This window comes from Megalops cyprinoides, chromosome 4 (genome assembly GCF_013368585.1).
Source record: "Megalops cyprinoides isolate fMegCyp1 chromosome 4, fMegCyp1.pri, whole genome shotgun sequence".
NCBI lineage: Eukaryota > Metazoa > Chordata > Actinopteri > Elopiformes > Megalopidae > Megalops > Megalops cyprinoides.
Window position 1 is genome coordinate 28,991,955 of NC_050586.1, and position 11,656 is coordinate 29,003,610.

The following is an 11,656-nucleotide window of genomic DNA, read 5'->3' on the forward strand; positions in this document are numbered from 1 at the left end:
TATTATATAACCATGTTGCGACATAGCAGTGAACGATTCTGTCAACGCCGCCGCAGCATCGTGTATAGTAAGTTACTACTTTGCTGTGAAATACTGTGGCTAGTGAGGTAAGGATTTTAATTTAATTATTGTTTTTAAAACCCGTTCCGATCCACTTTACAATTGCAAAATAATTCTGTAGTGGTATACTTGGACATCAGCCAGCATTGTAATGTTTTGACAAATTTACTTTTAAACGGGAGAGACCTGCGAGTTTGAAACGGGGAGAGGTTTCTTTCAGATAATGGCATTTGAATTAACAGGTGTGTCAAATTAAATCAAGATTCCCCATAAAAGCCGATTCCTTTTCACCAGTTCTTACTTAAATTCCAAGTCAGTGACATTACCTTGGACACGAAACTATTTTAAACAATAAACAACAAAACAATGGAATAAAATGAATCCAGGAAGTCCAATATCTTTATTGTAATCAGCCGTATTTAGTGTAAAAGTAGACAACGATGTTTAATTGTTGTAGTCAAACTACAGTAATCAGCATTTAAATGTTTAGACGAGTCATTGTTTAAACCTCCTTTCAGATCATTTTTGACTGCCTTGGGTTTTTTTTTTTTTGACAGTGTGTGTGTGTGTGGGTTTCAATCCAGCATTTCAACCAATTGAAACAGTTCTACGAAGGACAACATTTACATACTGAGACATCACCCATTAAGATATATTGATTGCCATTAGTTATCACTCCATCTGCATTTGTTTTTTGGCTAATGGATTGCAAAAGTCCAAATTAAACCCCGCAGTTCAAAGTCTGCACGCCTGATTAAACTAAACATGTCATACAGTATAAATTCGGCGTCATGAGAACGGAGAGGGTACCTCTACTTCCCGGGGTGCGGTGAGTTACACGTTCATACTAATTCGTCTGTACAAGAAACACGCCAAACTACCTGTTAGAATTATTTATTTAATTCTGTTTTCCTATACATTTATTCTAAGATAATTGTACCTACTTAAGAAATTCTAGGACCAGATGTAAACAAACAAAACACATTGTACTTTTGATTTAAGGAACCGTTTTCATGTCAACTGCAGTAACTGGCGCTACCCCTTGTTAAATTACCATCTGTCTAGCTCGGGAGTAACTGTCTCTTCTCCACTTGGCATCACTTACATTGATATTTTAGTTGCATATGTCATGGGAAAGTGTTCAAACATGCAGATGTGACGCTCACAAAATGTTCGGTCACATTTGTGATGGTTTTTTTTTGGTAATTTTAATTCTCTTGGAAACAGATTTTGAACACACTTGCTGTGTGTTTCTCCCATAAGTAGGTAGCGGGGCGAGGTCATGGTTTAGCTACCAGGACCGTTGTGTGGGTAAATGCGCGAGATCGCGGTATTCTCGCATAACAACTAGTGGTATTCAAAACGATTCTTTTTAGTGAACGATTCTTTTTAGTTATTTTCGTTCAGTTCAATAAAATAATTCGAATCTTTGACTCATTGATTCGTTCATTTCCAGATACGGTCGGGCGGCATACACGAATCTGTAAATAGTTTTATTGCATTTTAAAAATTACTCTGCATTGTTCCAAACATCATGTCCATTGTTAGCCTGCTCTGCGGCAAAACAGCACGTGTGAAACCAAATGTCAATTTAATAATAATTAAATCGTAATATTCATTACGTGAAACTGCACCATGCTATTCAAACAATCATGCAGCCGCAAAGTATACTTAAGGTAAACGAACCCCACATTTTAACGCGTATAATAGCCTAAGTACATGTCATTTGCTAAAACTAATAACTTCGTTTTACAAGTTTTGAACTAACTCAGCCCAATCATTTTAATATAGGCTACTTGTAGGCCTAGTCAGTGATGTCGTATTTTTATTTGTTGTACACTACAAATGTGATGCCTAGGCTTATGCATCACATTTCTGTTTTGTTTTGTAGCCTACTGTGTTTTGTCAGTAGCCTATTTATTAATAAGGACTTTATTCACGTTAAAAGGAAATGTGATGTCAACATTATACATCGTAGCCTACGTAAAATTGCAGTTGTGATAAACAAGAACTGCGATACATTGTGCGCACCTAAATATGCTACTGCTAGAAATATGGATATAAAATATTGCAGGTAGATGAGCAAAATAATATTTAATATTGTTTTTAATTCCTAATAATGACACGGAAGCGCTCTGATTCCTTTTGCATCGTCATAGTCAATGGCGGTTGTAGCTCAAGCCAGCTATACCGAGAACTAGCGATTCTGGCGACACATGGTCACCAGGTCTTCACAGTCAGTGAATGTTTGGAGCCCGAACGAACTGGTGGAACTGAGGAACTTGTGAACAGTTCCTCAGGTCAGCAGGTGGAGTTTAGATCTTTAGCGTTGTCCCACATCGTCAGCTGTGCCGAGATGGCCAGTGGGAGGTGCTTCGAGAGTTTTAGCATTTCAGCCATTGGCTAGTTGTTGTCATGAGGGTACTGCTGATACAGTTTTGTGATAGGCTGCTTCATAGACAGACTGCATATCCGCAAACCCACTGGAGGGAGAGTTATAGCTGCTATGTCAGGTAGTCAGCGCGCATGTTTACAAAGAGGAAGGAACGAATCTTTTAGACTAGGGATTCAGTACACTCAGTTCACCACCTAACTGGTTAAATATTAGTTGTGAGCAAAAGAAAAGGGTTTATTTAGCGAAATGAAACGGCGCAGTTCCGGCGGCTATGTATTCTATTGCTACGCCGATCGCTTAGCCAGCTAGTAGTGTCCCAAATCGTAGCTCACGCTAGACAAATTTGGATGAACATTGTTTTATTGTGAAATTACTTAATTGGTATTGCCTCCAATTTATATTTGATTTCAGTTCTAACATGAAGCGTGTACGAACAGACGTATTCTATTATGTGTTTTCCCGATACTTGCTGATACAGAAAGCAGAAGTAAAACAAGATATCCTAGATCTAATGTCTGTTAAAGCTGTGAAACAAAGGTAATTCACAGTTGATGGAATATATTGTACCCCTTAGTATCTTTTATATTTTGTGCAAATGATATTGATTTTGATGTAATTGCAATGCAAAATACTGACTGGAATTAACAGAACAGGAGAAAGATTCGATAAGTTTATGGGAGAATATACTTTATTTGTATGGAAATGCAGTTTATTTTTTATTACTCCATGTTTATGGACACATGTATAACTGCATTAGACTAGCAGACAAGATGGATTGGTAAAAGATGAGGGAAAAAAAGGGGGAAAAGCATATGATTGTGTTTGAGGTAAAGTTAAATAAATAACAACACAAGGTTCTGGAACGACACGCATGTCTCCTCGCCTCATCTTTTCATCCTGGTCTTCACAGTGCACTATATCTTAACTGTAAACGCCGGTGCCGTTACTGCGGTACCCGTTACACAGGCGTAATAAGTTGCGATAAAAATGTAAATTTGCTGTTGCACCCTGGAAATATTTCCACAAATATGTGGTATGCATCTACAGTATAACTTATTACAAAGTGCTGTGTCTTTGCTATTTAAAAAAAAAAAAACTGGGACTTTGCATGATTTTTTTTTTTTTCTTTCAACAGCAAATAATAATAATAATAATTATGCTAAATTGTGTCTTTCGACAGCTGCCGAGATGAAGCTGCTCCTGAGTTTGTGTGTTGTACTGGCGGTGCTTTGGTCTGCTGTCCAGGGTAATGGACACAGTGGACGGCAACCCCACCCTCGTCCCTCCGGGCATGACCGCTCACACGGCCATGGGCGCGGGCATCACCACGGAAAGGGTCACTGGCGTGAGCACGGGCAGGAACACGAAGGGCACCATTTCAATGGCAGCTTGAAGATCTACCGAGAAAACATTGATTTCGCTTTCCGCCTCTACAAACACATCTCTGCCCTACCCGACTCGCAATCCAAGAACGTCTTCTTCTCTCCGCTCAGCGTGTCCGTTGCCCTGGCGGCGCTGTCAGTGGGGGCGAGAGGCAAGACGCACCAGGAGCTCTTTGAAGGTCTCGGCTTCAACGGGACGGACGTCACTGCGGAGGAGGTTAACGAGGCCTTCCAGCACATCTTCCAAGACCTCAACAAGAAAACAGACGTGGACCTTTCACTAGGCAGTGCAGCTTTCATCTCCGACAAAGCCAAGGTCAACGATGAGTTTCTGAAGAGTATAAAGCGCTATTATCAGGCAGACAGTTTCCAAACTGACTTCCAGGATACTGACGGTGCTAAGAACCAGATAAATGATTATGTTAAAAACAAGACCAAGGGCAAAATCCCAGAGTTAATCGACAGTATGGAGCAAGGTGTATTTATGTATCTTCTCAGCTACATATATTTTAAAGGTAAGGAATGCTAAAACAACCCGTCTCTGTCTACCTGTCCCTCTCAGTAGAGATCTGCCTGTCTACAATTCTACCTAAATGACTGAATTTTGTTTTTGATTTGTAAACTGTCAGACAACTGTGGTTATCAATACAAAATATAAATAACTGAATGACTAGATAAATGCTCTTTTTGGCAGCTATTTTGAAAGCTGCAAAATATCATTTTCTTAATTATTACTTTTTGCCTGCAGGTGAATGGGAGATTCCTTTTGATCCCGATAGCACACAGGAAGACACATTTCACATTGATGATAAAACAACTGTTCCTGTCCAGATGATGGCTGAACAGAATTTTTTTCATGTTTATCATGACAAAGAGATATCCACTCATGTCCTCCAGATGCATTACAATGAATCTGTCTCAATGATGTTGGTCCTGCCTGAGAAAGGCTTGAAGGAGTTAGAGAAGGTTGCTTGCAAAGACCATTTGAGAAAGTGGATTAGATCAGTGGAGAAGAAGTAAGTAGTTTTCATTCATAAGATCTACACTGAGCTCTATATATAAATAAATATTCCAACCGAAGCCACAGATAAACATGCCCCAGAAATTCCTCTAGTGCTGCACAAGTCTAGTCAAGAAAGCAAACTGTTCACTCAATTTATAAAATATCTATTTTAGATTTAGGGCATATTTGTTAATATTACCTTCTAGATATATCTCCTCTTTTAAACTGAATGTCTGCATGAAACCCTGTCACATATCAAAACATAAACAGAAGTCTGTGAATGCTTCCTTTACAGAAAATACAAGGTGTTTGTTCCAAAACTGTCCATCAAAACCAAATATCAACTCAAGGAAATCCTGATTGAAATGGGGATCACAGACATATTCAAGGCAACGGCAGACCTTAAAGGAATAGCAGATGAACAGCTGGTGGTGTCAAAGGTAGGAGAAAAGTAGCAATTTTTTAAATAAAAATTTTGAAGTAATTGGTGCCGAAACAACGTTTTTAATAAATGCCATTAGATTGGTTTGGAATGCCACTGTAACCATAGCATTTGGCTCTGGTGAAATTGCTTGTGATGTTTTTCAGGTTGCTCATATGGCCACCCTAGATGTGGACGAGGCCGGAACCGAAGCAGCGGCGGCCACAGCGGTGGAAATCATGCTGACGTCAGCCCTCATGCCTCACCCCACACCCGTCTTAAAATTTGATCGTCCTTTCATGGTTTTTGTAGTTAATCGTGAGACCAGGAGCATACTGTTCATGGGGAAAATAGTCAATCCAGCAGAAAAATAGAATACATTTTTATGAACATGCAAGAGCTATATCAACATGGCTGTTAAGTCATACAAACAGGGACAACAGTAGAAAAAGCAGTTACATCTTCAAAAAAACAAACATGATTTCCAATGGAAATGTTCTTTAACATTTTCAGTGTCTCAAAGACATTCTGAAATAAAATTCATGCAAAACATACCTGTGTGCCACACACTCATTTCATACTGGTGAATGTATCTCATTACAAATCAAAACACACATTAAACAGTATGTGTGGTTCACAAGCAACATTTTCTTCAATCACAGCAAGGTCTGACAAACATCAGAACTGGAAGACTGAAAGCTTTTGGATTGGGTTGATTTGACGATGTATACATAAAACATGTTTTAATATTCTAATTTTTACCTCTTGCAAACTTCTGCATGTGGAGCATTTGCTGGGAAACAAAATCGCTGAAGTCAGTTATTAGAAAACAGTGCTTGAAATTTTGTTGCAGGAACATATGTAACTTCTTCCATTAAAACAATGAATTATAGCATGCATTTAAATAATAATTGAACTCATCACTGGCAGGGCCATATTAAGCCTCCCCGGGGCCCTATGTTCACGATTTTCAACCAGAAAACTAAAACCCAAGTAGCAAAACACGTTATTTGAACCAAAATCAAGGTTTGATTTGGGTTGTATTTTTGGTTTTTCAACAAAACCGACGTGTATATGTCCACCAAATGTGTTTATAGACAATAAGAAACGTTTCTTAAATGTTCTAATCGGGTGTTAAACACAATGTTTAAAAATGAATGCATCGATCAATCGACACCGATTCTAACGTTTAACAAAGGTGTTGATTTGGTGTCAACTTACACCAACCGTGGAAGCCCAATAACCGACGTGACTGACACGTGCTAAATAAGTGTTAAACACAAACTTATTAATAAGGTTTAACAGTGGTGCTTATGTGGTGTGATTTTAGACAGAATACTGACGTGTTAAAACGTTTCATAAACGTGTTAATCACATGTCGCGATTGGGGTTGTCAGAATTGCGGACTGATTCTTTAAATTTTGTGAGTTCTTTTCGTCTTGCAGCAGATAAGCACACATGCAGGCTTCTTACGGTTGAGTTGATGCAGGTGAACGTCCTTCGCAAGGAGGTCATCAAATTGAACTGTTGTAAAGGGCTGGTAAATAGTGAGGTTTTTGTTAGAATAATACTTGAGCATTAGAAGTTACTGTGGCTACCCCACATACCTACATCAGATTAAAGACGAAATAAATGAATCACAGTCTGCATGCGTAATCTGCTGTTCCCGGGGCCCCCTACTGGCCGGGGCCCTGGGCTGCAGCCCATGTTGCCCAATAGGTTAACGCGGTCTTGAATTCAGTGGTTGAAAATGTAAAGAACACATAGATCCCAGGAAACTAAGAAGGCAGGTGAAGCAACAAATTACATTTTTTGTTAACTGCTGTGTTGAATTATAGCTACGCACAGCCTGTCAGCATTGATAGTGATTGTGCAATGCCAAATAGAGACTGTTTTCAAATGGCATACAGTTCAAATTCCATCACTTGATTAAACTAAAGATAATGCATACTGTACATTCAGAGCAAAAGGCATAAAAGAGGGCACAAGCCTGTCCCTGGGTGCAGTGAGTTCCAAAATTGAATTCAATTGATTTTATTAAAAAAGAAAAAGCATTCTGCAAATATTTGACCAGGTCATGTGTGTGCATGCAAACACATACACAATAGTGTACATATGTTACATTACAATTCTGGATAAAGCACCTTGCCCAAGAGTACAACAGCATTGCCCCAATGGGGAATTGAACTGGCAACCTTTCAGTTACTAATCCTGCTCCTTACCACTATGCTACACATTGTAGCAACATATAATAGAACACATGCTCTGTGAAATACTCCTCCCTCTTTAACTAAATTTTACACAAAGTGTTGTTCTGTGGTTTATGTTAAGTATCTACCATGTTGTGTCATCCTGGAACATGTCTGAATTCATTGTTTCCCTCCAATTAACATGGCCATCAGAGCAAGATGATGCAAAGCTATCCCAAAGCAAACCAGGTCCACATCTTATTGTTGGTCTTATTGTTGATCTTCTTAGCATGAATGTCACCTTTTAGGTGCCACACATGATATAATGATCATTTCTTTAACTTTGAACAATCCTTGTTTCCTCTGATCAATACACAAGGTCAGACCTGTAAACACAAGAAATTCCTTCTCTTTTTCTGTTGAGTCTTCAGAGCAGACATCCTGATGGTGACAGATTGTCAAGGAGCTCTCCAACATTTAGCTTTGGATATTAGTTCCTTCTAAAATAATTTTTTCTCACAGCATATGGTAGCAATATTTTCTGGGGTCCTGTTCCTGGCAAGGACATAATCCTCGAGTGGCCTTTAACGTTTTAAAGATGGACAATAAAGACAAAACAGGCAGGTTTGCCTTTCTGTAAAATGTTTTGACAGCCATCACCATCTCAGTTGTGGAGATGAATAAGAATTTCCTTCTAGGTTTGATGAGTTCTTTGACACCACATTATAGCACATATTTTTTGTAGGATTCTGTTTATAAATATTTAAAGGTATTTTGTTATTTTAAGGTCAAATCACAGTTTGAAGAAAAAGATGCGATTGCCCACTCAAGTTATTTTTGTTGAAAATAATTTTCTTTTCAACATGTATGAGCAATATGAGATTTTTCTGTTGAATCACCCATTCAAATCAAACAGGGTGTGAAGAATTTTGTTCTGTATGTGCCCTTCCAGATGTAAAATATGCTTCTGTTGTAGTCCCACTGAAATAACAGAACTCAGATCAGTCGTTCCACATCCAAACCTTTTTTAGATCATTTTTTGTCTGCCTCGTATATTTGCAGCTGGTGTATGTCCAGGTTTGTATCCAACAGTTCAAAAAATAAACAATTCTAAATTATACTGAGAGACATGTTGGTAAGATGTTGCCTCACTCTGACATTTTCTGCTAATCTGGATATTTAGTTGCACTGGGATGACCTTGTCAGCATTTTTTTGTTTGTTGGCTATTGACTGCACGTATGCGGTTCAAAGTCTGATGCCTGAACAAACGAAACATAGTGTATAAATTCGGAGTAATGTGGACAGAGAGATTACTAATAAGTTCCTGTGTATGGTGAGTTCCACGTTTTATTAAATAGAGCTTTACTATTCTAAAAATATGTGCTATGCATGTCTGACTCAGGTAATATCAAGTAATGTATCTTCTGGTAATCAAAAAAAAAGTTTTCAGTATACAGTCTTTTATTGTTGTTCTAAATTACTTCACCCTTTTTGTCAAAAGAAGCAGCATGAATCACAAACATGTTTTTTTTTATTTGTCTTTTGACAGCTGCCAAGATGAGGCTGCTTCTGAGCTTGTGTGTCATGCAGATGGTGCTTTGGTCTGCTGTCCAGGGTAACGGAGAGAATGGAGGGCAGCCCCACCCTTGTCCCCCTGTGCATGACACAGATCGTTTCAATGGCAGCCTTAGGATTTACCACCAGAATGCTGATTTCGCCTTCCGCCTCTACAAACACATCTCTGCCCTACCCGACTCGCAATCCAAGAACGTCTTCTTCTCTCCGCTCAGCGTGTCCGTTTCCCTGGCGGCGCTGTCAGTGGGGGCGAGAGGCGAGACGCACCAGCAGCTCTTTGAAGGTCTCGGCTTCAATGGGACGGATGTCACTGCGGAGGAGGTTAACGAGGCCTTCCAGCACATCTTCCAAGACCTCAACAAGAAAACAGACGTGGAACTTTCACTAGGCAGTGCAGTTTTCATCAACGACAAATTCAAGCCCCATGCTGAGTTTCTGGAGAGCATAAAGCGTTACTATCAGGCAGATGGTTTCAGCACTGACTTCCAAAAGGCCAGCGAAGCTAAGGACCAGATAAATAAATATGTGAATGAAAAGACCAAGGGCAAAATAGCACAGTTAGTTGATAATCTGGGACTAGATGTAGTAATGTATCTTGTCAGCTACATACATTTTAAAGGTAAGGGATGCACTACATGCAGATATTGGCTAAAATAAGCCGTCTCATTCTATTTGTCTTTCTAACTACAGATCTGCCTATCTACAATTCTGCCTAACTCATTGAACTTCATGTTTGATTTGCAAACTGTCAAACAACTTGAGTTGCTAATGTTAAGGAAAAATAACTGAATGACTTAATAAATGCTCTCCTTCTTTCTTTTATGGTGGCTATTTTGAAAGCTGCCGAAATATCACTTTCTTAATTACTCTCTTTTTCCTTGCAGGCAAATGGGAGATTCCTTTCAGTCCCACGTTAACCAAGGAAGACACATTCCATCTTGATGATAAAACAACTGTTCCGGTTCAAATGATGACTATGGAAGATTTAATGTCTGCTCATCATGATGAGGAGACGTCCACTCATGTCCTTCGGCTGGATTACAATGAATCTGTCTCAATGTTGCTTGTCCTCCCTGAGAAAGGCATGAAAGAGCTAGACAAGGTTATTTGCAGGGCCTATTTGAGAAAATGGATGAGATCAAGGATGACAAGGTAAGTGATGTTCAGTAATAAGCCACAAACTGCATAAAACTGCACAAAACCCTGACACATATTTCCCTAGAAAATTCTGCAAGTGTGTGAAACGTAAATAAAAGTCTATTGATGGTTTCATTACAGGCGATACAAGGTGTTTGTCCCAAAACTGTCTCTCAAAACCTCATATAAACTCAAAGAAGTTCTGAAAGAAATGGGGATCACAGATATATTTCAGGATACGGCAAACCTTGCGGGAATATCAGATGAACCACTGTTTGTGTCAAAGGTAGGAGGGATCTGACACTTTAGTGAACTTAGCCTTAAGTAGTAATTTCTTTTTAAATAAAAGTACACATGCATTAAATGAAGTAAAATTAAATGAAGCAAAATTGAATCAATTTTGAATGCTCACAATTATTTGAAGTTGATGACAAGTTAATATGATACAACAGATTTTTTGTGTATATTTTTAAAATGTAAAGGGTTTTCATTATTTTTCAGTGTTTAATTCTTTATTGTGATCTTTTTCAGGTTGTTCATAAGGCCACTTTAGATGTAGATGAGGCAGGGTCTGAAGCAGCTGCAGCCACTGGAGTGGAAATCTCGCGGCGTACCTTTCCTGTTAGCTATTCAACCTTGACATTTAATCGTCCTTTCATGGTTTTTATGCTCAATCGTGATACCAGGAGTATACTGTTCATGGGAAAAGTTGTCAATCCAGCAGAAACATAGAATACATTTTTATTTAGCTTATAAGAGTTATCTGAACATGGCTGTTTAAATGTGGAAACAGGTTTGACAGGAACAAAAAGCAATTACATCTTCAGAAAAAAAGATTTTTTTTTGTTGTTATGTTGAGGTTCACAAAGATATTCTGAAATAAAATGAGTAAAAATGTACCCATGTGTCACACACTCACTTCCTACTGGTGTGTATCTCATTAAACTCGAAACACACATTAAAGTTTAGGTGTGGTTTCTTGCATCTCCAAACACAGCAAGGTCTAAAGAACATCAGAACTGAAAGACTGGAAGTTGGTGGACTGGGTTGATTTGATAATGGATATAGTAAACATGGTTTTAATTGTCTCTTTTTCACCTCCCGCAAATTCCAGCACGGAGATTTTGCTGAGAAATTTTGTCATCAAAAATGAAAATGGAGCCACATTCAGTGGGAAAGGTGTCATTTGCTTACATATGTGAGGCAAAATGAAGGACAAAGTGAACTGTGGTTACATGAGGAAAGTCCCTGGATGTAACTCAAAAAGCTACGATAAGTTTTATTTTCAAGCCAGGCAGTTTTCATTATGATGCCTTGCATGCTTGAGACCAAGGTGACATACTTAACATTATGCAAACTCAGTTTTCCTACTTTATTCAATGCTAACACAATACAATTAATTTAACGTTTGGGTGTCCCTGGAGATATTGTTGCAATTTTATGGCAGTCTACTTTAGGTCATAAATAAAAACTCATGAGGACTGCAGACTCAA

General features: G+C 38.6%; 2 protein-coding genes across 4 annotated transcripts; both read left to right on the forward strand.

Annotated features, from left to right (window-relative positions):
- Window positions 1-20: 20 nt before the first annotated feature.
- On the forward strand, window positions 21-5,680 carry LOC118776689 (alpha-1-antitrypsin-like). Of its 3 annotated transcripts, none has more exons than XM_036527187.1 (5): window positions 21-67; window positions 3,636-4,352; window positions 4,586-4,853; window positions 5,136-5,280; window positions 5,429-5,680. In XM_036527187.1, exons 2-5 carry the CDS (start codon window positions 3,644-3,646, stop codon window positions 5,633-5,635), a joined length of 1,329 nt encoding a protein of 442 aa, XP_036383080.1. In that variant the 5' UTR covers window positions 21-67; window positions 3,636-3,643; the 3' UTR covers window positions 5,636-5,680. The 3 variants fall into 3 exon arrangements, with proteins under 3 accessions (XP_036383080.1, XP_036383079.1, XP_036383078.1); XM_036527186.1 differs by lacking the exon at window positions 21-67 and adding an exon at window positions 836-889; XM_036527185.1 differs by lacking the exon at window positions 21-67 and adding an exon at window positions 2,552-2,573.
- Window positions 5,681-8,998: 3,318 nt separating this feature from the next.
- On the forward strand, window positions 8,999-11,129 carry LOC118776690 (serine protease inhibitor 2.1-like). The gene is made up of 4 exons (XM_036527188.1): window positions 8,999-9,645; window positions 9,911-10,178; window positions 10,305-10,449; window positions 10,695-11,129. Exons 1-4 carry the CDS (start codon window positions 9,009-9,011, stop codon window positions 10,893-10,895), a joined length of 1,251 nt encoding a protein of 416 aa, XP_036383081.1. The 5' UTR covers window positions 8,999-9,008; the 3' UTR covers window positions 10,896-11,129.
- The last annotated feature ends 527 nt before the right edge of the window (window positions 11,130-11,656 follow it).